Source organism: Leptidea sinapis, chromosome 26 (assembly GCF_905404315.1).
Source record: "Leptidea sinapis chromosome 26, ilLepSina1.1, whole genome shotgun sequence".
NCBI lineage: Eukaryota > Metazoa > Arthropoda > Insecta > Lepidoptera > Pieridae > Leptidea > Leptidea sinapis.
Window position 1 is genome coordinate 5,748,060 of NC_066290.1, and position 23,504 is coordinate 5,771,563.

Consider the following 23,504-nt stretch of genomic DNA (forward strand, 5'->3'; position numbering starts at 1 on the left):
ATAGCGGTGATTCGAATAACTTACTTTTTTTTTTACAGCGCGCGACGTTCTGGCAGTGTGGAACGCGCGAAAAAGAAAATTTTATATTTTTTTTAATTCATACTATATAATAAGAATGTGGATGTCTGTTGAAACACTTTGCGCATGAAGGGATCGAAAAAAAAACAAAGGAGTGTTGTAATGCAATTCAGTACAACATTACAACACAATAAGGCAATAAGCTAACTGTTTCAGAATCTTTAATAGAGGATTTGAAGCATGGGTAGATAAAGTATTTTATGCAACAGTTGTATAAGAATGAAAAAAGTGTCAAAAAACTTGAGTGGCGTGGATGGATTTTTGACGACATTATAGTACGGTACTAATGATTTTTAGGCCATAGAGTATAGAATTTTTCAAAGACTCAATAAAGTATGTTCTTATATTAGCGATCGAGGCTGTATAAATGACAGATAAAAGTAGAGGAGTTGAAGAATACAATTACAGTTGTCGCCAACTTAATGACGATAAAAAAATTATTCCATGTCTACTAAAAATTCTAATTCTACACATCAGTAACTTTTTGTGAGGATGATAAAAAAAAATCATTCAAGGGAATAATTCCCTGACCTTTTTTAAGAATTGGCCGATTCCCTGACCTTTTTTAAGAATTGGCCGGTTTGAATATCTACTTACGCCATACATTTCATTTCAATATTTTAACGTCGTCTTACTCATTTGATTCATAGTGTAATAAGCTGAATTATAATATCTGTCAAATAGGTGCTTTTTTGATGGCATACTGATTTTTTTATTATTTAAAATAAATTTTATGCATGGTGCAGCCTGGGTAAAGACAAAATAATAAAAAAGGGTAAACACTCAGGATATTTTTATCACTATGTACCTAATTTTGATTACATACAAACGAATTTTCGGTGAGCTCGGTTATATGTCCTACTCTCAAGTGACAAAATTGTCAGCGTAGCAAAATGTTTTAAATGATGATATTATTCAGTTACCTCTCATACATTTGCTGGGGCTCTGTGTCAAGCAGCACAGAGTTGACGGAGTTCCACTCCACGTTGACCTGCTTCTCCCGTCCCGCGTACATTATGCTGTGCAAGGTGGTCTCCAGCGGGCTATACGACACATTCAAGAAATATATTAAAACTTCTTTGACAAAGAAGGCTTACTATAATAGAGTAGATTATATGGAGGATAATGATGCATAGTTCTAGGCAGGTCACCTAAAATTGTATAATATTACAATAACCAGGCTAAGTTGTTATATGATTTAAAGATGGGCTGGGAGTTTCAGATCTTCTCCCCCATCTTAAGGCCCCTTTAGAAACGGATGTAGCTTCAAGACGTTTACCAATTGTTATTACAAGTTATTGTCACTCCCCATGGTAAATAAATACATTTCTATTCTATTCTACCAACAAATTAGTCAACAAAAGCAGTCACATTCCATCATAGACCTTAAAAACCACAGACGCCTAATAAAAAATCGATTGCTCTCAGATAACACACTTTATGAAAATAGATTTTGTATAAATACAGTATCCAGTAGGGATTGTTTACTTCTCGATATTGTGATCCTTAGATTTTATATGCTGTCTTACCTGGCCTGATTTTATCGGTTATCTAACAGCAAGAGACTATCTAGACGTATAAATTATCTAAAAGGAATAGTTAAGTTACAAGTAGGATAACTCATTTATAATGTAGTGACGGATGCAGTCGCCTCAGTGAAAGGCATTTAAACAATTCAGAAAGTTACCTAGTGGGTCCCTTGAGAAGGGCATCGGAAGTGCAATCCTTGTAGCTGGGAGCTTCCACTTCGCAGATTTGACTGTAAGCCAGCTCTGTCTGTTCCTTGTTGTATGCTCGCCTCTGAGCCACGTTAAACTCCAGGGCCGTCTCACGGAGGTCGTGGTTCATCTGTAATGTAATAATGTTATTATTAATTAATAGGCAGTTGCTCGACCATATATGGTCAGTATAAACATTCCAGCAGCCATACCATAGGCCAGAAGACATCTATACTGCTTTATAGTATAAATTACCTACAGATAGAAACATATGTACACAGAACTGGGGCTTCAATAAATGGCTTTATATCCTAAAGAAACTCTCCCTCATTATATATTTCTACCAATCGGCCAAGTGCTGGCCCAGGTAATGTGAAATTAGTATTCAATGTAGGTAAACTGTGATTAAGTCGAAGAACAATGAAGAGAAATATTTATAAAATCCTCATAATATTAATTAATTAATTATGTGCCTATGACAGTATAATTCTATAATTGACGTTAATTTAATTCTCGTTTGAGGTGTACATCTGTAAAAATTAGACGAAGTTTGTACTCCCATTTCATAAGTTTGTATGAATAGGTAGAAGAGCACTTGATACTTATAACCTGTATTGTATTTGAAACTGTAATTCAGATTGCCAAGACTGTGGACTGTCCTCTCACTCAGGATGCTGTACAACACGTAACAAGAGTGGCTAAATTAACAAATGACAGTAATAGACCTCGATCCGTCGTAGTTAAGTTAGGTACCCCGCGCAAACGTGACGTCGTTCTGGCTGCTGTGAGCAAATTTAACAAGAAGAATCCGCAAGATAAGTTAAACTCTCGCCATCTTGGTATTGGAGGAACTAAAAAACCTATATTTGTATCCGAACATCTAACTCCATTAACCAATGCTCTTTACGCGGCTACCCGCTTGAAAGCAAAACAGATGCAGTATAAGTTTGTATGGATTCGCAATGGGCGCGTTTTTACGAGAAAAAATGAAAACTGCCATGCCTTGCTTATTAAGAACAACGAAACCTTAAATCTTTTAACTTAATTTAGTATATTAAATTGTAAACTTAGTATATAATTGTAGCTTAATAATTTATTGTTTTTCTCTATAGTTTTTTTAAAAGATGCTTAACATTTATTACCAAAATGCTCAAGGGTTGAGAACTAAGACGACAAACTTTCTAAAGAACTTATCAACTTCTAATTATAAGGTCATCGCTCTTACCGAAACTTGGTTGAGTCCAGTATTTCAAACAATGAATTATTTGACAACAGATATACGGTCTATCGTAGGGATCGTTCGAGTTCTAGCAATACTAAATCAGATGGTGGAGGAGTTATGTTAGCAGTCTCTAAGGACATTTCTTGTTTCAGAGTTGAGTCATGGGAATCAGATGTCGAGGATTTATGGGTCACATTACATGTTAATATTAATCAAGCAATAAAAAAACTTTCTATATGTGTGGTATATCTACCTCCACCTGTAAAAATTGGGACGTTGACACAATTTTTGGACAAAATTGACTTAGCTTTCAACTTAAGCGATGACGTCATTATAGTTGGTGATTTCAACCTAGGGTTTATTAACTGGAAGTCACAAGCAAACGAAGTTTTTATGACTCCCTCTAACTATAACAATACTCTTGGCTTTGCCTTAGTTGATTTTATGTCTATGAATAACCTAAAGCAATTTAATTGCATTAGTAATAGCGATGACCGCTTTTTAGATTTAGTATTGAGTAACATGTCTAATATTAATGTATCAGCCCCACCTGACGTGTTAAGTAGGACATATACGAATCATCCTAGCTTATTGTTAAATATTGAAAGTTCTGGAATATCATTTCTATCTATTATCAATGATCTGAAAACTATTGATTGTAATCGAAGGCTATGCGTCCATGATAACGTAAATAGTATGGTATCTGAGTTCTATAAAATAATTAACAATATCATTAACAAATTTGTTCCTAAAACAACCAACACGAGATCTAAATATCCGGTATGGTTCAGCTCTTCCTTAATAAAATTGCTTGCTGAAAAAGAAAAATTACGTAAGAGGTTCCGAATATATAAGAATCCTAGAGATGAATTAGAGTATCACATGATTAGAAAGCGTTGTCATAAACTTTATGATGATTGTTATACTAAATACAAGCGAAATATTGAAGCAAACATTCCAAATAATCCAAAATGTTTTTGGAGTTTTGTTAAAAATAAAAAAGGCGGCCATTCAACACTTCCCTCTTGTATGAAAATGGATAATGTTACAGCACAAACAGCGGCGGATATTGCCGATCTATTTTCATATCAATTTTCTTCTATATACACTTGTGGTCAGCGTCGCGTTCGCAGTTCTAGTCTAGTCGATATTGGTAGTGTTCATTCTCTGATGTCAGGGACATCAGCTTCAGTGAAGCTGAAATATCTCAGAAAATAAAAGGACTCGACATTAATAAAGGAGCTGGGCCAGACTCGATTCCTCGTCTCTTTGTTAAACGATGTAGGTTTGCAATATCATTACCCTTAACTATTATCTTCAATAGATCACTTAAAGAAGGTGTATTTCCTGAAGAATGGAAAAAGTCTCGTGTTGTACCTGTATGTAAAAAGGGAGATATTACCGACGTAAAAAATTACCGTCCTATATGCATTTTGTCTTGGTTTTCCAAGCTTTTTGAATCCGTCCTTCATCCTGTTATCTCCAAAAATATTGACAGTTTGATCTCCGATGAGCAACATAGTTTCAGGAAGGGCCGTTTAATTCAAACGAACCTCATCTCTTTTGACACCGAAGTATGTCAAGAATTGGACAATGGGCGCCAGATTGATGCGATATATACAGACTTTAGTAATGCCTTCGATAAAGTCAGTCACCCTTTATTGATTCAGAAGCTAAGTAATTATGGAATTGGAGGAAACTTACTGAAATGGTTCGAGTCATATCTTCATAATAGACTTCAGTCAGTAGTTGTAGGAGGCACTGAATCTACTTCATATATTGCGCGATCTGGTGTTCCCTAGGGATCCCACCTAGGACCGTTGCTCTTTTTGATATTTGTGAATGACGTTAGGAATCATATCAAATATTGTAAAGCATCTCTCTTCGACGATGATTTAAAAATTTATAAAGTTATCAACTCTGCCTCTGAGGCTGCTTCTGCATTTTTTTTGTTTAAAGTGATCTCAATGGTATAAAAGATTGGTGCCTATTAAATGGTATGATCCTAAATGCCAGCAAATGTTTTCATATTAAGTACACTAGAAAAAAAAAAACGCTTGTTACAGTGTATGAGCTCGATGGCGCACCATTAAAAGAAGTGCAGGAAATTCGTGACTTGGGGGTAACTATTGATAGCAAACTAACGTTTATTGCACAAGTTAATAAAGTAGTTACCACATCCGCACGAATGTTAGGATTTCTAAAGCGAAACTCGAATTTTTTCGGCTCCAAAACGAAAACAATTCTATATAACGCTCTTGTGCGCAGTCATATCGAATATGGTAGTATTGTATGGAATCCCCTTTATACGATCCATTCGCAACGCATCGAGAGTATCCAAAGAGGTGTCATGTGAATGACACGACACCTTGCATACATTAGTACTGGATTCTCTCATAGACACCTGTACCATCAGCGCCTCAGGAAATTTATTATGATTTCATTGTTCGATCGGAGATCTCTAGCCGGAGTAATATTTTTGTACAAACTCTTAAACGGTCAAATACAATGTAGTAACCTCTTGCAGAATATTAACCTTGCTGTCCCATATTTATTACCAAGGTTCAAAATCAAGAGAATCTTCCAAGTTCCTTCTGTAAAAACCAACCTGGGAGTTCAGGCGCCTCTCGCTCGAATTCTTCGCGAGCACAATAAGTTAAACGATACCAATTCAGAACTTGATATATTCGGTGGTGGGCTGGTCAGGTTTAAAGAAAGTGTTGTTAAACACTTAGCTGGTACTCAATCGCATTTGTCAAATAAGTAGTTTTTTTTTTCGTTTTCATTATTTTCATTATTTTGATAAGTTATAATTTGTACTTTCATTTTTTATTTTTTTTTGTTTTTATTATAGTTTAGATAGTATTAGTTCTATTTTTCAGAAGTATTTAGGGAGTATTTTTTGTAATTTTTATGTTCACCATAATTGTCGTATACTTTAAAACTACCAATTGTAAAATTAGATTAAGAAAATTGTATTGTATATGATGTGGTGTGCTTTAATAAATAATAAATAAATAAATAACCCAACAATAGCATATAACCTTATCCTGCAAGTAAAGTTGAATTGAATTTAATTTCACCATAAACAATCACTTTATTTTTACACACTCACACTACAGTATCAAATTGTCACCTTTGAATCGTAGCTTTCCTCGCTTCGGACCGCGTATCCCTTCGCGATGAGCTCGCAGTTGACGCTAATGCGACCACCTTCCGCCATCAGCTCTACGGCGACCACTCCGTGGGTTACGGAGTACACCTGCAAATATGAACATCACTCAAAAACCGTTTTATTACAGTTTTAAATTATATAAATGTTATGAATTATAGATATTTATGCAACTGTTGTGTAATGAGGGGTATTAAAACACGAATGTGGATTCTGAAACAGTTAGCTTACTGCTAACATTAAAACAGCCAGTCCTAGTAGTAACCTTATATCATCCATTGCTGATTATATACAAATAAACTAAGTATTAATGAAAGAATTATTTATTTTAGTAGTAATTGACATTTTGTATAGTGCAATTATTAAAATTCACTTGAATATTATGTTCTTTTGCAGCGTTTAAAAATGGCGGGGTTTCGAATAGAGGTGGGGTTAATCGTTAATATTGCTTAACTTGTTAAAATGCTTATACGAAAAAAAATAACATGTTACGCAAAACGCTAATTATTACAACACTGTTAAAAATCACAATTCACAAGTAACTATACAGCGTTATATTTTACTGCTTAGTTAAATTTCACCATTTGTTAATTTAACATTAGCACAACATTTTATTTATGTTAGCAGTTAGTTACTATTAATTACAATATTAAACAATATGCATTTTTTTGGTATTTATGAATCAGTTACTGGGTGTTAGACAGGTCACTAAACTAGGTACGACGTGTTAAATTTAAATAGGTCACATCAATCAATGAATTTTCCTTCATACTTAAACAGGCTTAGGATTGATTGATTGAATGAATGACAAACTCTTGCTGCACAAGTTGCAAACAGCACTTTTGTTCTCACTCCTCACAAAATAGTCCCATATAGCAGCAGTACGTCGTCGTTCCGCCATAATAATAAATAAAAGTTTTTCTTACACTAAACCTAGACCTAAATATTATATTTACAGTTTTTTTAATATTTTAAAGTTTTTGTACTAATACTAATCAACTACTTCAGTATTAGAGAAAATAAGAGAATTAATTTAATAACCAAAATGTAACTTAAAACCAAAAATATTTCCGAAATAATAATGTTCAACACGGCACCGCTATACAAAATTATGACTAATTGAGTAACACTGAAGTTGAACGGAGAAAAAAACATTCGTTATAATTTCAAATTATTAATGTACCTATATGTTTTACCAAATTCATTGAAGACTTGGAAAATTAAATGCTAATTTATCGTGCAAGTGAAAAGGATAGCTACTGCTTAAGTCATAAATAGCAAAGAACAATTACGAAGTTTCATACTACAAAATATTTGAAATGCATGGAAGCGTCTCAAGAACTGACGTGTACTAATTAATTCTCTATAATTTTCTGCATCTACTGACATTATTCATTTTTAATTTGGAACCGGGATGATGGAGAAATAAAAGATTATTTTGTTTGAGTTTTTAGGTTAGGTTTTTATTTTTATTACTTTACCGTCACCAATTCCAAAAATCTTTAAGGATGGGAACTAGTAACGATAGGCAAATAGTTAATAAATGCCTACCTAATTACTAACGTCTACGGTACTACTGTCTACGGTCAACAACTCTGAGTATTATATTATGATAAAATGGAAACTTGTTACTTGATGCAATGGTAATAACAGTTTATTTGCAACAAACCAGAGTTGGTTGTCCATAGCTTTATAAGTAATTTTATAAGAGGGAAGTCAAATGCGCAATCCATTGTCGTAGGTACTTCTAAAGTGTGCCTAACCTACGCCCGAATTTAAGGCTCGGGTCGACTTTTAAACTAAGTACTTCCATTTTTATAATCTTAAAAAACTGGTAAAATAAGTACCTAGTTTTCTAATGTCTTTTTCTCAATCCAAGATCTTATTTTGTAGAAGTAGGTAGCAGTAAATTAAACAAGCAAAATATTTTATTTTATTTATTGTTATATAAACAGCGTACGTTAGACCAAATCGTGGGGCATATCATAGTCCGATAATGGAGAGCAGAAGTAGTTCAAAATGAGGTTCAGAGTTTAAAACGAGAGAAAGATATTATTCAAGTCCAAAACCAAGCCATGTAAAATAGAAAGAACTTATTAAAATAAAGAAAGCCCAAAACAACACAACAGCGGTAACTATAATTGATAGGTATTATTAGCATTAGGTAGATCATAGGTGACAGGTATAGAAATTAGAAACTCATTGATCACTCGATCATCGCTGTCAGTCATATTGACAGATAGCTTTCCTTGATCTAACCTAAAATGGATGTGATTTCATAGTCGTGACAGCATATAATGTGAAAATGAAATAAATATTTTATTTATTTCCCCGGTTCCTTTTGCAATACAATTTTATCTAACAATTAAATTTATCTACGAAGTTTTTTGTGTAACTATACTAACCTTAGACGGTTATTCCTATAGTCAGGTAAAATTTCGCCATTGTTCTTTGAACAATATTTCTTAGGTTTAATAACATAAATGCAAATTTTTCTCATTTAAATAAACATAGACTTTGTGTTATTATAAATAAGGCTACAATTTGCATTGTATTTTTTAGTTTAGTTTATGTTGCATTTTGCAATAATAAAAGTTGTGATAATGGTAAATTAGTGTACTAAACTTTTTTAGATGGCGTTGAGACATAGTCTACCCATCTATGTTCACTTTTAAAATATCTTAGATAGATAGATCTTGTCTTAGATTATACGTCATCTAGTCTCACTTTCAGAAACTATTTCGTATTTTCATATCGAACACAGTGATTGAATCTATCGAGTATAATACGACAACATAACGGTTTTCGATACATGGCGCTGATAACAGATCATTAATTAATAATTAGGTACCAGAGTCCTAACTTAAAAAATTAACTATGAAGTTTAATATAGTCTTTCAGAGTATTTATTAATAACATTGTTAATGTTATTGTCTGGTTAACAGTTAATATTAATTATTATAACTTTTAGCACCCACCACTAGTTTCGAATAACCAACTTTTTTTTACGGCGCGCCACGTTCTGGTAGTGTGGAACGCGGGTAAACGAAAATGTTCTTTTTTTGAAATTCATACAGATATCATGCATAGAGCAATAAGAATGTGGCTGTTCGTTGAAACTCTTTGCGCGTGAAGGGATCGAAAAAAAACCAAGGAGTGTTGTTATGAAAATCAATACAACACTCGTTTGGATGATGTAATGGTTATTACGATATTGGGTGTTTTAATGTTGGTAATAAGCTAACTGTTTCAGAATCTTTAATGGAGGATTTAAAGCATGGGTGTAGATAAATATGTTTACGGTTAATTCTGCTAAGTTTTATTACGGTTAATTCTGCTCAGTTTTATAAGTCTAGTTCAAATACCGACTACCTCTTACATTATCTCTGGATCTGTTGATGACGTCACAAGCGTCACTAGGATATTATGATTAATTAATAAACAACGATTTAACTTTACGATTAACTCAATATCGCGCCAACTGATTTCGATGATTCTTTTTATTATTGGAAAGCTTGGTGAGAGTTTGGTTGGGTTCTGAGTATGGAATCCATGACAAAGTAACGGAACTCTTAAAATCTTAAGGGAGAGAAGAGCAAATTAACGATAATCTTTTTATGCTATCCGGATTTTTAGTCATCTACCATAACATAGTTATGGTCAAGTAATTGTAGTAGTCGAATATGATGATCAATTAATCAACTCCTTGACCACTTACAGTAAGGGTGCGATCTGTGGCAGATTTTTAACTGTGTGTAATCAAATTGCAAAGCACTTACGTTTATTGCTGCATTGAAAAATTTTGTATATCTACACATATTTAGACAAATTATTAGTTCGTATACTTCAGATTCAATAAAAATAAGAAAATTAAAAAAAAAATTAATAAAAAAACATCTTCAAAAACACTATTCCAAAACAATAAATATAATATGCAAAAATAACAATAATTGTAACTAGAATTATATTAAATAATTAGATTGTATAAAAATACTCAATTAATTTATATACTTTTAAGTGCATATTATATATTTTTTGAAGTTTGTATTTTATTGATAAAAAATTTCCAGTGGGGCTTAATACCGGCGTGAAGTTGCGGCCTAGTGCCGCTATGTTTCGCATAGGTTAGTATCGAGGACCGGAGGCCATCCCTCCCCCCTCCCCTCCCCCCTCCCCTCCCCCCAACAAAATATGAGAGGGGTCTTGAAAAAGAAATTACCCCAGGAGGGTACCGGCTCTACCATACCCGGAGAATCCCTCCCCGAGCACTCTCGCTCGGGCTGCCCTTCGTATTTTGGGGAGGGCACAGAACCGCGAATGACCGAGGACAAACAAGGCAATACCACGGCACCCCGCTCCACGCTCAACGTGGACTTTTGCAATATCAGGGGAATTCACTCCAATTTAAACGCCGTCCACCACCACCTTGAAACGGCGCAGCCGGCCTTTTGTTTCCTTACGGAGACGCAGTTATCTGGCTCCGCATAGATTTAGAGGACCGCGTCCGCATCTATGTGTGTTTTGCATTGGCGTATGGTCTGTCCCAATTGGTTGAGTCGCCGACGCGGCTCCCGGATGTGGATAGCCACATGCCGTCCTTATTAGATCTTCTGCTGACTACACATCCCGATGGTTATCAGGTCTTTGTCGACGCCCCTCTCGGAACGTCCGAACATTGCCTGGTCAGGTGTAATGCCTATCCGACGCCAACGTCGCAGACCACCAGCGAACCGCCGCGTTTGGCACTACAAGTCAGCAGATTGGGATAGGATGCGTTCCTTTTTTGCATCCTACCCTTGGGGCAAGGTTTGTTTCCCTTCTGACGATCCTAGTGCCTGCGCCGTTGCAGTAGCCGATGTGATACTACAGGGCATGGATATTTTTACACCAAGCTCTGTAGTACCGACCGGTGGCAGATCACAGCCCTGGTTCAATGCATCAGTTAAAGCAGCATCTGACTGCAAACAACAGGCGTATCGAACTTGGGTTGCCGCGATGGGCACAAAGGATCCGAACTCCGAAGTTCTTAAGAGGAAATATAACCGTGCCTCCAGATTTTTTAAGCGGCAAATCGCCCGTGCGAAATCGAAGCACGTCGTCAAATTCGGCGAGCAGCTTTCCAGTTCCCCGACCGGAACACGTAAGTTCTGGTCGTTGTCGAAAGCTGCTCTTGGTAACTTCAACCAGCCGTCCCTGCTGCCGTTACACATGAGAAATGACACCCTGTCCCATACGGCAAAAGAGAAAGCTCCTTTGCGCTCTTTTTGCCTCCAACTCGACTCTTGACGACAACGGAAAAAACCGCCGACCATCCCGCGGTGTCAGAGCTCTATGCCTGAAGTACAGTTCAGACAGAAAACTGTTAGGCGAGCTCTGTTTTCGTTGGACGTCAGGAAGTCGAGCGGGCCGGATGGCATTTCTCCAATCGTGCTTAGAACGTGTGCCCCTGAGTTGACGCCGGTGCTAACGCATTTATTCCGGCACTCTTATTCAAAAGGCGTAGTCCCTGACTCATGGAAGTCAGCCCTGGTCCATCCAATCCAAAAAAAGGAGACAGTTCGGATCCGGCAGACTACAGGCCTATCGCTATTACCTCCCTGCTCTCCAAAATTATGGAGAGCATAATCAGCCGCCAGCTCTTGGTATATCTAGAAGGTCACCAGTTGATCGACAGTACGGCTTTCGCCATGGTCGGTCGGCAGGAGATCTTCTGGTATACCTAACACATAGATGGGCGGCGGCAATTGAAAGCAAGGGGGAAGGCCTCGCAGTTAGCCTGGATATAGCGAAGGCCTTTGATCGTGTATGGCACAAGGCGCTCCTCTCAAAACTTCCATCATTTTGGCTTCCCGAGAGCTTGTGCAAGTGGACCTCCAGCTTCCTCACTGGGCGCAGCATACAGGTCGTTGTCGACGGATATTGCTCGAACCCGAAGCCCGTGAATGCTGGAGTGCCCCAAGGCTGTGTGCTATCTCCCACGCTGTTTCTTCTGCATATCAATGATATGTTGGACACCTCCAACATACATTGCTATGCAGACGACAGCACTGGTGATGCCGTATACACGGGCCATGCAGGTCTCTCTCGGAAAATCGTCGACCAGTGTCGAGAGAAATTTGTGTCTTCTATCGAGTCCTCTCTCGAGAAGGTCGCGGAATGGGGTAAATTGAACCTTGTCCAATTTAACCCCCAGAAGACTCAAGTTTGCGCGTTTACCACTAAAAAAACCCCATTTGTCGTATCACCGCTTTTCGACAACACTTCCCTTAAAGCCTCGCCTAGAATCGGAATACTGGGTCTCGAATCTCGAGCGATTGCCAATTTCGTGGCCATCTGGAGGGCAAAGCCAAATTGGCTTCGAAGAAGCTGGGCGTCATCAATAGAGCAAGACAATACTTCAAGCCGGCCCACATTTAGCGCTCTACAAAGCGCAGGTCCGGCCACACATGGAGTATTGCTGTCATCTCTGGTCTGGCGCACCCCAGTATCAGCTCGATCCATTTGACCGCGTGCAACGCAGACCAGCTCGAATTGTCGGGGACCCAGTGCTCTGCGAACGGCTGGATCACTTTGCGTTGCGTAGAGACGTCGCTTCATTGTGTGTCTTCTACCGCATTTCTCACGAGGAGTGTTCCGAAGAGCTGTTTAACCTGATTCCTGCCGCCGAATTCCACCTTCGCACGACTCACCATAAGTTAAGATATCATCCCCACCATCTGGATGTGTGGCGGTCCTCCACAGTGCGGTTTTCAAGGAGCTTTCTTCCGCGTACTACAACGCTGTGGAATGAGCTTCCTTGTGCGGTGTTTCCGGGACGATACGATATGGGTACCTTCAAAAAAAGCGCGTACACCTTCCTTAAAGGCCGGCAACGCTCTTGTGATTCCTCTGGTGTTGCAAGAGAATGTGGAAGTAGATGTTACCTTGCCGATGAGTCGTCCGCGCTGCACCAGGTCGGTGAACATCTTCAGCGCGGGCGAGGACCAGTGGCCGTGCGGGTGCAGCAGCGGCGCGGGCGACAGTTCGGCCAGCACGCACTGCATGGCCAGCGGCGGACTGGAGCCGCAGCCCTCGGGCAGCAGGCGCAGGCTGCTGCCGGACACGCGGCCCACGCTGCCGTAGTCGATGTAGAACACCTGCAGCACGTGACTGGTACAGTTCATGTAGCATTTTGCTGTATATTGAGATATTTTCTGATCAATAACAATATTATAACGAGTCACGTGAAGTGAGCAGCGGGTGTCTGAGAGGTGGCGCTAGTGTAGCGGTGCGAAATGTGAGACGAGTCGTGGAGGAGTTATGAGAGGAGAGGACACGGGTGGGGGGTTGGGAAGGGGTACCCTTCGCCACCAATGCCATGTTCGGGATTAAATTAATTATTCTGCAGTGTTAAAGTGTTGTTAAATAATTCCGAGAGTGCATATTTGAAGGTTAAAAGTTATAATTATAAAATCTGTACAAAATACAGTGGTTTGTGTTGGAATTCTTTTTTTATTTTCCCTGACTGCTTTACAATATTATGTACCTTCTGACATAACTGCTAAAGCATGAGAAATATTTCGCATGCTTTAGAACAATAGACTTTGAACATGACTACCACGAAATAAGGTTTTAATTCAACATTCAACAAAATACAACGGCGCTTGGACATTTTCGTATTGATCATTTTGGTATGATTAGTAGTCTAGTTGTTTATAGTACGTTAATGGCGCCACTGCACTGTAATGGGAGGGAGTTTCACTTACCATCAAGTGAATCTCATTGATCCCGTGACTATCTCATAAAAAAAGCAACAACATCATTTAAAAACACACACACACTTAAAAAACTTAAATATTAACTCTTTATGTTTATTTTTACCACTAGGTATTTCATTTAACGTTGTAACTATCGGCACTATAAGTCTTCTCTTTAGTAATTATATAACATTAAATTTGTAATTTTGCGACTGTTTGATGCAAAAATAAAACAAATAAAAGAAGTGTTAGCAGAAATAGCTTAAATGTCGGAATAAATCCAATATACAACGTGGCGCTAAAGGCGACATTCTAAAATTGGAAGTAAATAACAGAAAATTTTAAACAAACAAATTATGTGTATAGAAAACAAAATTTTAATCACCCTTACGTGGTCGCATAATTCGGCACGAAGTATTTTTAGTTTCTTATAGGATGCTCCGAAATGATATTATAGAAAATTGATTTATTTAGAGGAATTATGTATTTTCATTTCTTAATGATTTCGGTAAAATAGTTCTACCCGTGTCTTTATTTAGTGTCGCCAAAGTAGCGCCATACTTTATATTATACTAGCTGACCCGATATACTGTTCTGTGTATATTAAATAAAATACTGGTTTTTTTATGTATTTGTCAATATTATTTCATATCACCAAGAATTATAATATAGGATATGCTCCCTGTCATACATAATATAGAACGTTATTGCTCCCTGTTGTTAACTATAATGAAATTGTTTCACAGCAGAACTGTCAAACCGTGCGGCTATAAATTTTCTCAAGAAAAGATCTCCGTAAAAAACAAATATTGGAAATAAAAATAATTATAGGCCCTAAATCAAAATAAAAAGTATCCTATCTCTAAAGTTGGACTAAACTGCACTCCATGAAGTAATCCCCATTAAAATCCGTTCATTAGTTTAGGAGTCCATCGCGGACAAACAACGTGTCACGTAATCTTAATATATATATTTCTTCTGTGCGTGTGTATGTCACTGAACTCTTCCTAGACGGCTGGACCGATTTTGATGATTTTTTTTGTGTGTACCAGTGAATTTGAGATTGGTGTGTGTCTTCAGGTGGATTCGAGAATGGTTTAGATTCACAATTGAACTACCTCCTAACGGCTGGACCGATTTTTCAAATTTAAGACGTGTGTTCAGACAACGTCTGTCGGGTCCACTAGTTTTATATATATTAAGATTATATCTGAACAGTCAACTCACTTCATACATGTCCCTCGGGTGTGTCTTGGTGACCTTGGCCCTGTAGAGTTGGGTGCCACTATCGTCCGCGTAGGGCGCCGCCACCAGGGCGTCCACAGTCACCGCGGTCGAGACGGGCTGCAGGGGCTTACGGTTGAGAGCGCTCTGTATCTGACGAATATCGGCCGCAGTCGATGCATCGTCGTACTGCACCCAGAATCTGCCTACGTTTATAAGCTGAAAATATAAGGAAAATGAAGTACTGTAATATTCAAATTCAAATATTTTTATTCAAAATAGGATTTAAAATCACTAATTGAACGTCAAAAACTACCACCCATTCAAAAGAGACTGCCTCAGACCTGAGAAGAATGGACGCAAGAAACTCAGCGAGCTTTTTTTTAAATATAAAATATGGATTACAATGTAATATCGTACAATAAACATTTATAATTAAAGAGCCTGAGGGTGTTCGCTTTATTCTCATTCCGTGGTGTCATAAAGAAAATCGTTTATGCTATAGTAACCTTTCCCACACAGACGTTTTTTAACAATTCTTTTAATAGCATTATGATTTCAACAAAAAGTGTTTTGGAAACTTAAATTTAGGTTTGTAATACACCATACAATTGGTTATATGTCATAAATTTCCCGGAACCTAGACTGAGAATATACTAACGTATAAACGACCTGACAGCAAGATGATACGTGACCGATTTCGATCTGTTATTGTACGTGTTCGCTAGTTTAATATTCGAAATACTGAGGAGCCACTGCCGAGCGTGGCTGACTGTATACAACTTGTTAATTAAAATCGGTACAGTTACTATATATTGGCTTACCTTTTCCATCTTGCTATAATATCTTCGTTAGAGATTTGCTTCTCTCTTGCATGCTATGTTCGTCTATATGCTAGTATATTGTACGACTATGGCCTGAACGGCCCAGGGGGTCTACTCTCTTTCTCCGAAACGAAACTTCGTAAACGAACGAAATTTAAACGAAGTTTCGATTGTGACCCTACTCTATTTTATGTTCGGACACATCGACGAAGTTCGGACAATAGACAATATTCGTGAACGAATGGTGAACGATTGAAATGAACATTATATAAATCCAACTAATTTGAAGACTTCTATTTCATTCCAACGTTGGGTTTCATTTTTGTCATTAATAAAAAAACAAAATTTATTTTCTATTTTATTACAAAAGGAAAACTAACTTACTCCTAATTCAGAGTAGGTGAGTACTCTGAATATAATTAAAAAGGTATATCTTCATCATCGTATGTCCACCAATTTGAAAAGTGTTATCTTTAAAAGAATATGTAGAATATATATCTCTAGAAGCAATATTTTTTGTGAAAAACACAAGTATATAACTGATATTTATTTGAAACTTTCTGATATAATGAGTAGGTATCGCGACGGCGAGGTTTGTTAAAAAGCACTTTAAAAGATCATTTATTAGCACCATAATTAAAAACTTTTTTTAGAAACTATTTTGAAGAATTCCAACAAAAAATCTAGTGGTCTACTCTCTTTGTCCGAATCGAAACTTCGTAAACGAACGAAATTAAAACGAAGCTTCGGGAGTGACCCTACTCTATTTTGTTTTCGGACGCATCGACGAAGTTCGGGACAATACTCGTGAACGAATGGTGAACGATTGAAAAGAACATTATTTTAATCCAACTAATTTGAAGAGCTCTATTTCATTCCAACGTTGGGTAGTAACGTATGACAACCAAAAATGTCTGTATTACAGACGCAATTACTACTTAATTATGGTTTTTTGTTAGAATTCTTTAAAGTTTTCTAAAAAAGAGTTCTCAATTATGGTGCTAATAAATGATCTTTTATAGTACTTTGATTAGTAGTAGGTATCGGTACCTACTCATTCTATCAGAAAGTTTCAAGTAAATATCAGTTATATTTATTTGTTTTATTTTTACTAAAAGAATTCCCTCTACAAATTACCATCCTTTTATAGGTACATCTTTTGCTGCTGCACATATGATGATGAAGCTATACTTTTTATTTTATATGTCTGAGTAAGTACTCTTTGTTAGCTGTAAGTTTTCCTTCTTCATATTCGTTCGGAATGTTAATGAATTAGAGTAGGTTTATAAATTCGAATGACGTTCGGGACGAAACTTCGAAACGAATGGAACCGTAGTAGGAAACATCCGAAACTTCAGTCGAAACTTAGTTTTTCGTTGAATTAGAGTGGACCTACAGGTGTTTTTTTACAAGGTAAGTATCATCACCATCATCATAGCAGTCGGAAGACGTCCACTGCTGGACTAAGGCCTCCCCCAAAGATGTCCACGACGATCGGTCCAGCGCTGTACTCATCCAACCTATTCTTGCGCTCTTGACCAGATCATTTGTCATCATCTTGTGGGGGGCCTACCAACACTGTTTCCTCTGGTACATGGTCGCCATTCGAGGACTTTACTGCCACCGACCATCTGTCCGTCCAGCTATATGTGCCGTGCCCACTGCCATATCATTATCGCAATCATTTGCCGGTTATTTTTGTTTTTCTACGGCTCTCCTTATTTCTGATTGGATCTCGCAAGAAGACTCCAACTATGTCTAAGGTATACCTCAATTAAACATATTGAAGATAACACATATCTAGTTAATAAGTATACTTACTTGAGCATACAAATTAGCGCCATATATAACTGTCAAATATTCCAACGACCACTAACCTGCGATATCTTCAAAGGGAAATGTGTTTCATCTATGTCAGGCAGCCGCGGTACGAGCTTGTCGATGTTAGAATGGCGCTTGTGACTTTTCATCGCCGCCAACAGAACATTCGCCTTCTCGAGCCTACATTAAAAATTTATATATTACTAGCTTGCTATCGTTACAGATACACGCAAGTTTTTCGATCCCTAGGGATCTCTTAACATTTTGGCGATAAATGTTTTTTGTGCCCCTTACAACGTGTGTGCAGAATTTCATGATATTAGGGAAAGGTTTCACGCCGTAACGGTAAATAAACAAACTCACATTCGTATTTATAATATTCTTTAGGATTAGTATAGATTGGCGAAAATGATCACTACCAAATGAGTTTTTCAAATCAAATCAAAATATTTTATTGCAAGTCACATTTTACAATAGGGTGGTACATTAAATGGGTAGACAATATGTGACGCCCTGCAATGTTTTACATAAAACAAAAATGCCTTATACGTTTTATATATTCTTATGATATTAACAATTTAAAGTAAATATTACAGACAATACCACTAATATTATTAATATAACTATTTCTTTCTATATTATAACTAATTCTCACACATAGTGTAATTACAAAATTCGGGTAAATCGTAGAAGCATTTTGAAACTAAGAAATTTTTAAGATGTTTTTTAAATAAAGAAGGCTTTTCTTTATTTTTAATTTCGTTTGGGATGTGATTATAATTTTTTATTGCCATGTGGTGAGGGCTAGATGACAGTAATGATATACTTGTTTGGGGTATTTTTAATTTGTTTAAATTTCAATAATTCGCTTGTTATTTGGTAGTGTTGAGTATAAGTCTGAATGTTTTTTAAGAAATTTACATGCTACTAGGATGTAAATTGAAGTAAGAGTTAAAATTTTGTGTTTAATAAAATAGGGTCTACATGAATCCATCTGCACACTCACTCAACTCTCTCTCTCTCTCTCTCTCTCACACACACACACACACACACACACACACACACACACACACACACACAATCAATTGTAAATTTTTAATACAAGTGTCGATAGACAACTTGCTGGGAAGTCTCAACCACTAAAAAATGTAATCTTTGAAATAAACGAAATTTATTAATTATTTATTTATTATCTGCTGAATATTTCTAATTATATATATACATTTTTTCTGTTAAATAAATATATATTTTATTTCACAACAGTTTCCCCATATTAATATTCCATATGATAATCTAGAACGTGCATGCCTAATAAGCAGCAAGGGTCGATTTGAAATCTGTTACGCGTTTTAGTTGGTAAAGAGCATAAGTACAAGAAGACATTTTGCTTTTTAATTTCTGTTGATATGGCTCCCATGTCATGTGTAAGTCTAAATCAATTCCCAGCAGTGTAGCTGTGTCAACTGTTTCAAGTTGTGAATTTTCGTGAGAATATGATATATTTAAGGGGGATTTTTGGTAAGGTTTAAAAGGTTAAATTTTAGTTTTATTAATTTTAAGTTGAAGATTATTATTATGTAGCCAACAAAAGATTTTGTCCATTGTTATATTAAATTTTTCTTCTAGTTGTTTTAAATTAGAGCATGGGATCAAAATAGATTTGTCATCAGCAAAAAGAGTAGAATCATCATCTATTAAGTTTGGAAGATCGTTTATGTATATGAGAAACAAAATATACAACCCAACACACTGCCCTGTGGAATCGATCCTGATAAGTGAGCTTTATTAGATCTTATGTGGTCTATCTTTCCAGTCTCGGAATTAGTATTTTCTATTTCCACATATTGAAAACTTTTGTTAAGGTAGGATTTGAACCATTTGAACCAGTTTATTACCCAATCTTTAAAAAAGCGGTCAAGTGCGAGTCGGACTCGCCCATGAAGGGTTCCGTAGCAGCAAGTAACATAATATAAAAGTTATATAGAAAGGAAAATTATTTAAATAGGAAAGGCAAAAAATCTTTGCTCAAAATCATATAGTGTAAATGAGCCCTCATCATTTGTACGTGTTTAAAAAAACTTTGTATAAAAGTTTGCATGGTAATGTACATAAATTTTTTTTAGTTTTATCATTCTCTTATTTTAGAAGTTACAGGGTGGGGCACATTATACGACTTTGGAAGTGTCTCTTGCGCACGATATTCAGGTTACAAAAAAAATATATAAGAAACCTCAATATCATTTGAAGACACACCCACAGATCACCCCACCTGCATGGGTTTGATGAAAATAATGTTTTGAGTTTCAGTTGTTAAAAAATGCTAATGCGGTTCACAGAATACATTTACTTACCAAGTTTCAACAGTATAGTTCTTATAGTTTTGGAAAGAAGTGGCTGTGACATACACCGACAGACAGACAGACATGACGAATTTATAAGGGTTCCGTTTTTTTCCATTTGGCTAGGGAACCCTAAAAAGCAGATGATACACCAGATAGTTTGATCGTCATTTCTAGATGATACGTTACAACAGTATGAATGTAGAATGTACTTACGGTAGCAATGGAATCCTTATATCCATTTTGAGTTGACGAGCTTTAATTGCTTTGTATATGGGTAACACCACCTGTCCAGGAATTGTTGGATCCTGTGATTGAAAAAAATAATATAAACACGAGTAACAGTCGGGGACAGTCATCTTGCAGGGCGGCGCTATTTTTTTTTTATGACAATAAGGGACGAGACGAGCAGGACGTTCAGCTGATGGTAATTGTTACGACGTGCCCATTACAATGCAGTGCCGCTCAGGATCTTTGAAAAAGTGATAAATTCTGAGCGGCACTACAATTGCGTTGGTCACCTTGAGACATAAGATGTTAAGTCTCATTTGCCCATTAATTTCACTAGCTACAGTCAGTCAACGAACGACAGTATGGCCTTCACCATGGTCGGTCGGCAGGCAATCTTCTGGTATACCTAACACATAGATGCGGCGGCTATCGCCTGGCCGTTAGCCTGGAGGGCCTTTGATTGTGTATGGCACAAGGCGCTTCTCTCTAAACTTCCATAATTTGGGCTTCCCGAGAGCTTATGCAAGTGGACCTCCAGGTTCCTCACTCGACGCAGCATACTGGTAGTTATCGACGGTTATTACTCGAATCCGAAGCCCGTGAACACAGGAGTGCCTATGAGGCTTTGTGATATCTCCTACACTGTTCCTTCTGCATATCAATGATATATTGGACACCTCCAACATACATTGCTATGCAGACGACAGCACTGGTGATGCCGTATACAAGGGCCATGCAGGCCTCTCGGAAAATCGTCGACCAGTGCCGAGAGAAACTTGTGTCTTCTATCGCGTCCTCTTTTGAGAAGGTCGCGGAATGGGGTAAATTGAACCTTGTCCAATTTAACCCCCAGAAGACTCAAGTTTGCTCGTTTACCACTAAAAAAGCCTATTTGTCGCATCACCGCTCTTCGACAATACCTCCCTTAAAGCCTCGACTAGTATCGGAATACTGCGTCTCGAAATGTCGAGTGATTGCCAATTTCGCGATCATCTAGAGAGCAAAGCCATTGGCTTCGAAGAAACTGGGCGTCATAAATAGAACGCGGCAATACTTCATAAGCCGGCCCACATACTAGCGCTCTACAAAGCGCAGGTCCTGCCACACATGGAGTATTGCTGTCATCTCTGGTCTGGCGCACCCCAGTATCAGCTCGATCTATTTGGCCGTGTACAACGCAATGTGTAAAACGCAAATGTTAAGAATACAATTCAGACACACGCACATACATACACACACACATCGTATTAGTCTTTACACATAATATTCATATCAAAATGCATTTTACTAAATAGTTTTGAGAGCATAGTCTGATAGCAAAGGTTTTCACCCAGTTTGGGCTTCGGCCTTTTGTTTTATGGAAAAAAAGGCGGATAAACGATCTTACGGGTCTCTTGGTGTTAAGTGATCACCACCGCTCACTCTCTCTTACAATACCGGAGGAATCACAGGAACGCTGCCAGCCTTTAAGGAAAGTGTACGCCTTTTTTTTAAGGTACCCATGTCGTATCTTCCCGGAAACATCGCACAAGGAAGCTCATTAAACAGCTATGTAGTACGTGGAAGAAATCTCCTTGAAAACCGCACTGTGGAGGACAGCCACACATCCAGTTGGTGGGGATGATATCCTAATGTGTGGCGTGTCCTGCGAAGGTGAAATTCGGCGGCAGGAATCAGGTGAAACAGGTCTACGGAACACTCCCCGTGATAAATGCGGTAGAAGACACACAATCAAGCGACGTCTCTACGCAACACCAAGCGATCCAGCCGTTCACAGAGCACTGGGTCCCCGACATTTCCAGCAGCCTTGCGTTGCAAGCTGTCAAATGGTTCGAGCTCATACTGTTATTTTGGAGAAACATACATATATATATTTACTATGAAACTCACCCCACTCTTATCTTTGTTACGTTGAACTCCCATGTTATTATCAAACGTAAGGTAAATTTTCCTGCAAACGAAAGAAAAAGGATGCGTAAAATGTTTTAAATATTAAAATGTAAAAAAAATCCAATATGCGTCCCGAATGTGTAAATATTTTTAATAATTTGAATCAGCTAATTTCTATATTTTAACGTAATCCAAAATTGGGGATCATAAATTAATATTTTAAACCAATTCTAGCTATTTGCATCCTGATCTGGAAATTAATATTTATTTATATATTGTAGGGCAAATTCAGGATAGATTGACGGATGAAAGAAGGATTTTAAATAATGTTAAATTAGAGATTGAAATATTGAAAGAGGCCTTTAGTGCTTTTTAATCTTACATGCTACCCGGGTACATTATCTCTGGACTTGACATAGATGACGTCACATCACCGCTTTATTACGTTGTGCAAAACAAGCATCACTATATTATTATCAATAAATAAAAAACGATTTAAATACAAGAAGATTTCATAACTCAAAAACAGGAAATAAGACGCATGTAAGAAAATATGAAATTCACCAACAACAAAGAATAATAAATACTCTATCAAAGCAGTTAAGGAAGAGAAATTTAATATTTTACGGAGTAGCTCTTCTAATTTGTAAACTGTAACGTACTGAACACGGATACCAGGAACTACTAAACAAATTTATTACGCTGCATCAAACATAACATGAATATTGAACAATCAGAAATAGAATCTATTAGAAGACTTGGCAAAAAAGGAAGTAAGACTGGACCTATACTTGTAACTTTAATAACCAAGGGACGAAAAAACTTAACTTCTGAAGATTAAACCAACACTGAAAGGCTCGCCGATAAATATTAAGGAGGAATTCGCACAAGAAGTGTTGTTGAAGCGTAAGGAAATACAAGAGAAAATAGAAAAAGAACGCCATCTTGGAAGAAATGTTGTATTAAGATATGATAAAAAAATTATATTGCCACTGCAGGCACACTGAAAAATTGGAATGCAAAAGATGATGTATGGAAAAAACGAAATCTGTCGGTGTCCCCTACCGAAAAATGCATTACGACCAAAGAGAATACTTCAAATCAAATAGAAAAAAAAAAACAACAAACAATAATACTTCTTATATACACAATAAAACACAAAGGGAGCCCAATTCTACTGAAACACTCCCGCCATCAAAAAAAATAATGAATAGAGACCCTCTACATCTCTCTCTATCTCCTCCAGTAA

The 23,504-nt window shown here is 37.1% G+C and overlaps 1 protein-coding gene across 3 annotated transcripts in view; it reads right to left on the reverse strand.

The window, feature by feature from the left end:
- Window positions 1–23,504, reverse strand: part of LOC126972526 (probable ATP-dependent RNA helicase spindle-E) — a 63,902-nt gene that overhangs the window by 11,637 nt on the left and 28,761 nt on the right. For all 3 annotated transcript variants that reach the window (XM_050819347.1, XM_050819346.1, XM_050819345.1), the window contains 8 exons: window positions 22,256–22,316; window positions 20,351–20,442; window positions 17,852–17,975; window positions 15,154–15,369; window positions 13,114–13,326; window positions 6,155–6,280; window positions 1,766–1,926; window positions 1,002–1,121 (listed from right to left, as the gene is read on the reverse strand). In XM_050819347.1, coding sequence (XP_050675304.1) covers window positions 1,002–1,121; window positions 1,766–1,926; window positions 6,155–6,280; window positions 13,114–13,326; window positions 15,154–15,369; window positions 17,852–17,975; window positions 20,351–20,442; window positions 22,256–22,316 — 1,113 coding nt within the window. The remainder of the gene's footprint in view (window positions 1–1,001; window positions 1,122–1,765; window positions 1,927–6,154; window positions 6,281–13,113; window positions 13,327–15,153; window positions 15,370–17,851; window positions 17,976–20,350; window positions 20,443–22,255; window positions 22,317–23,504) is intronic.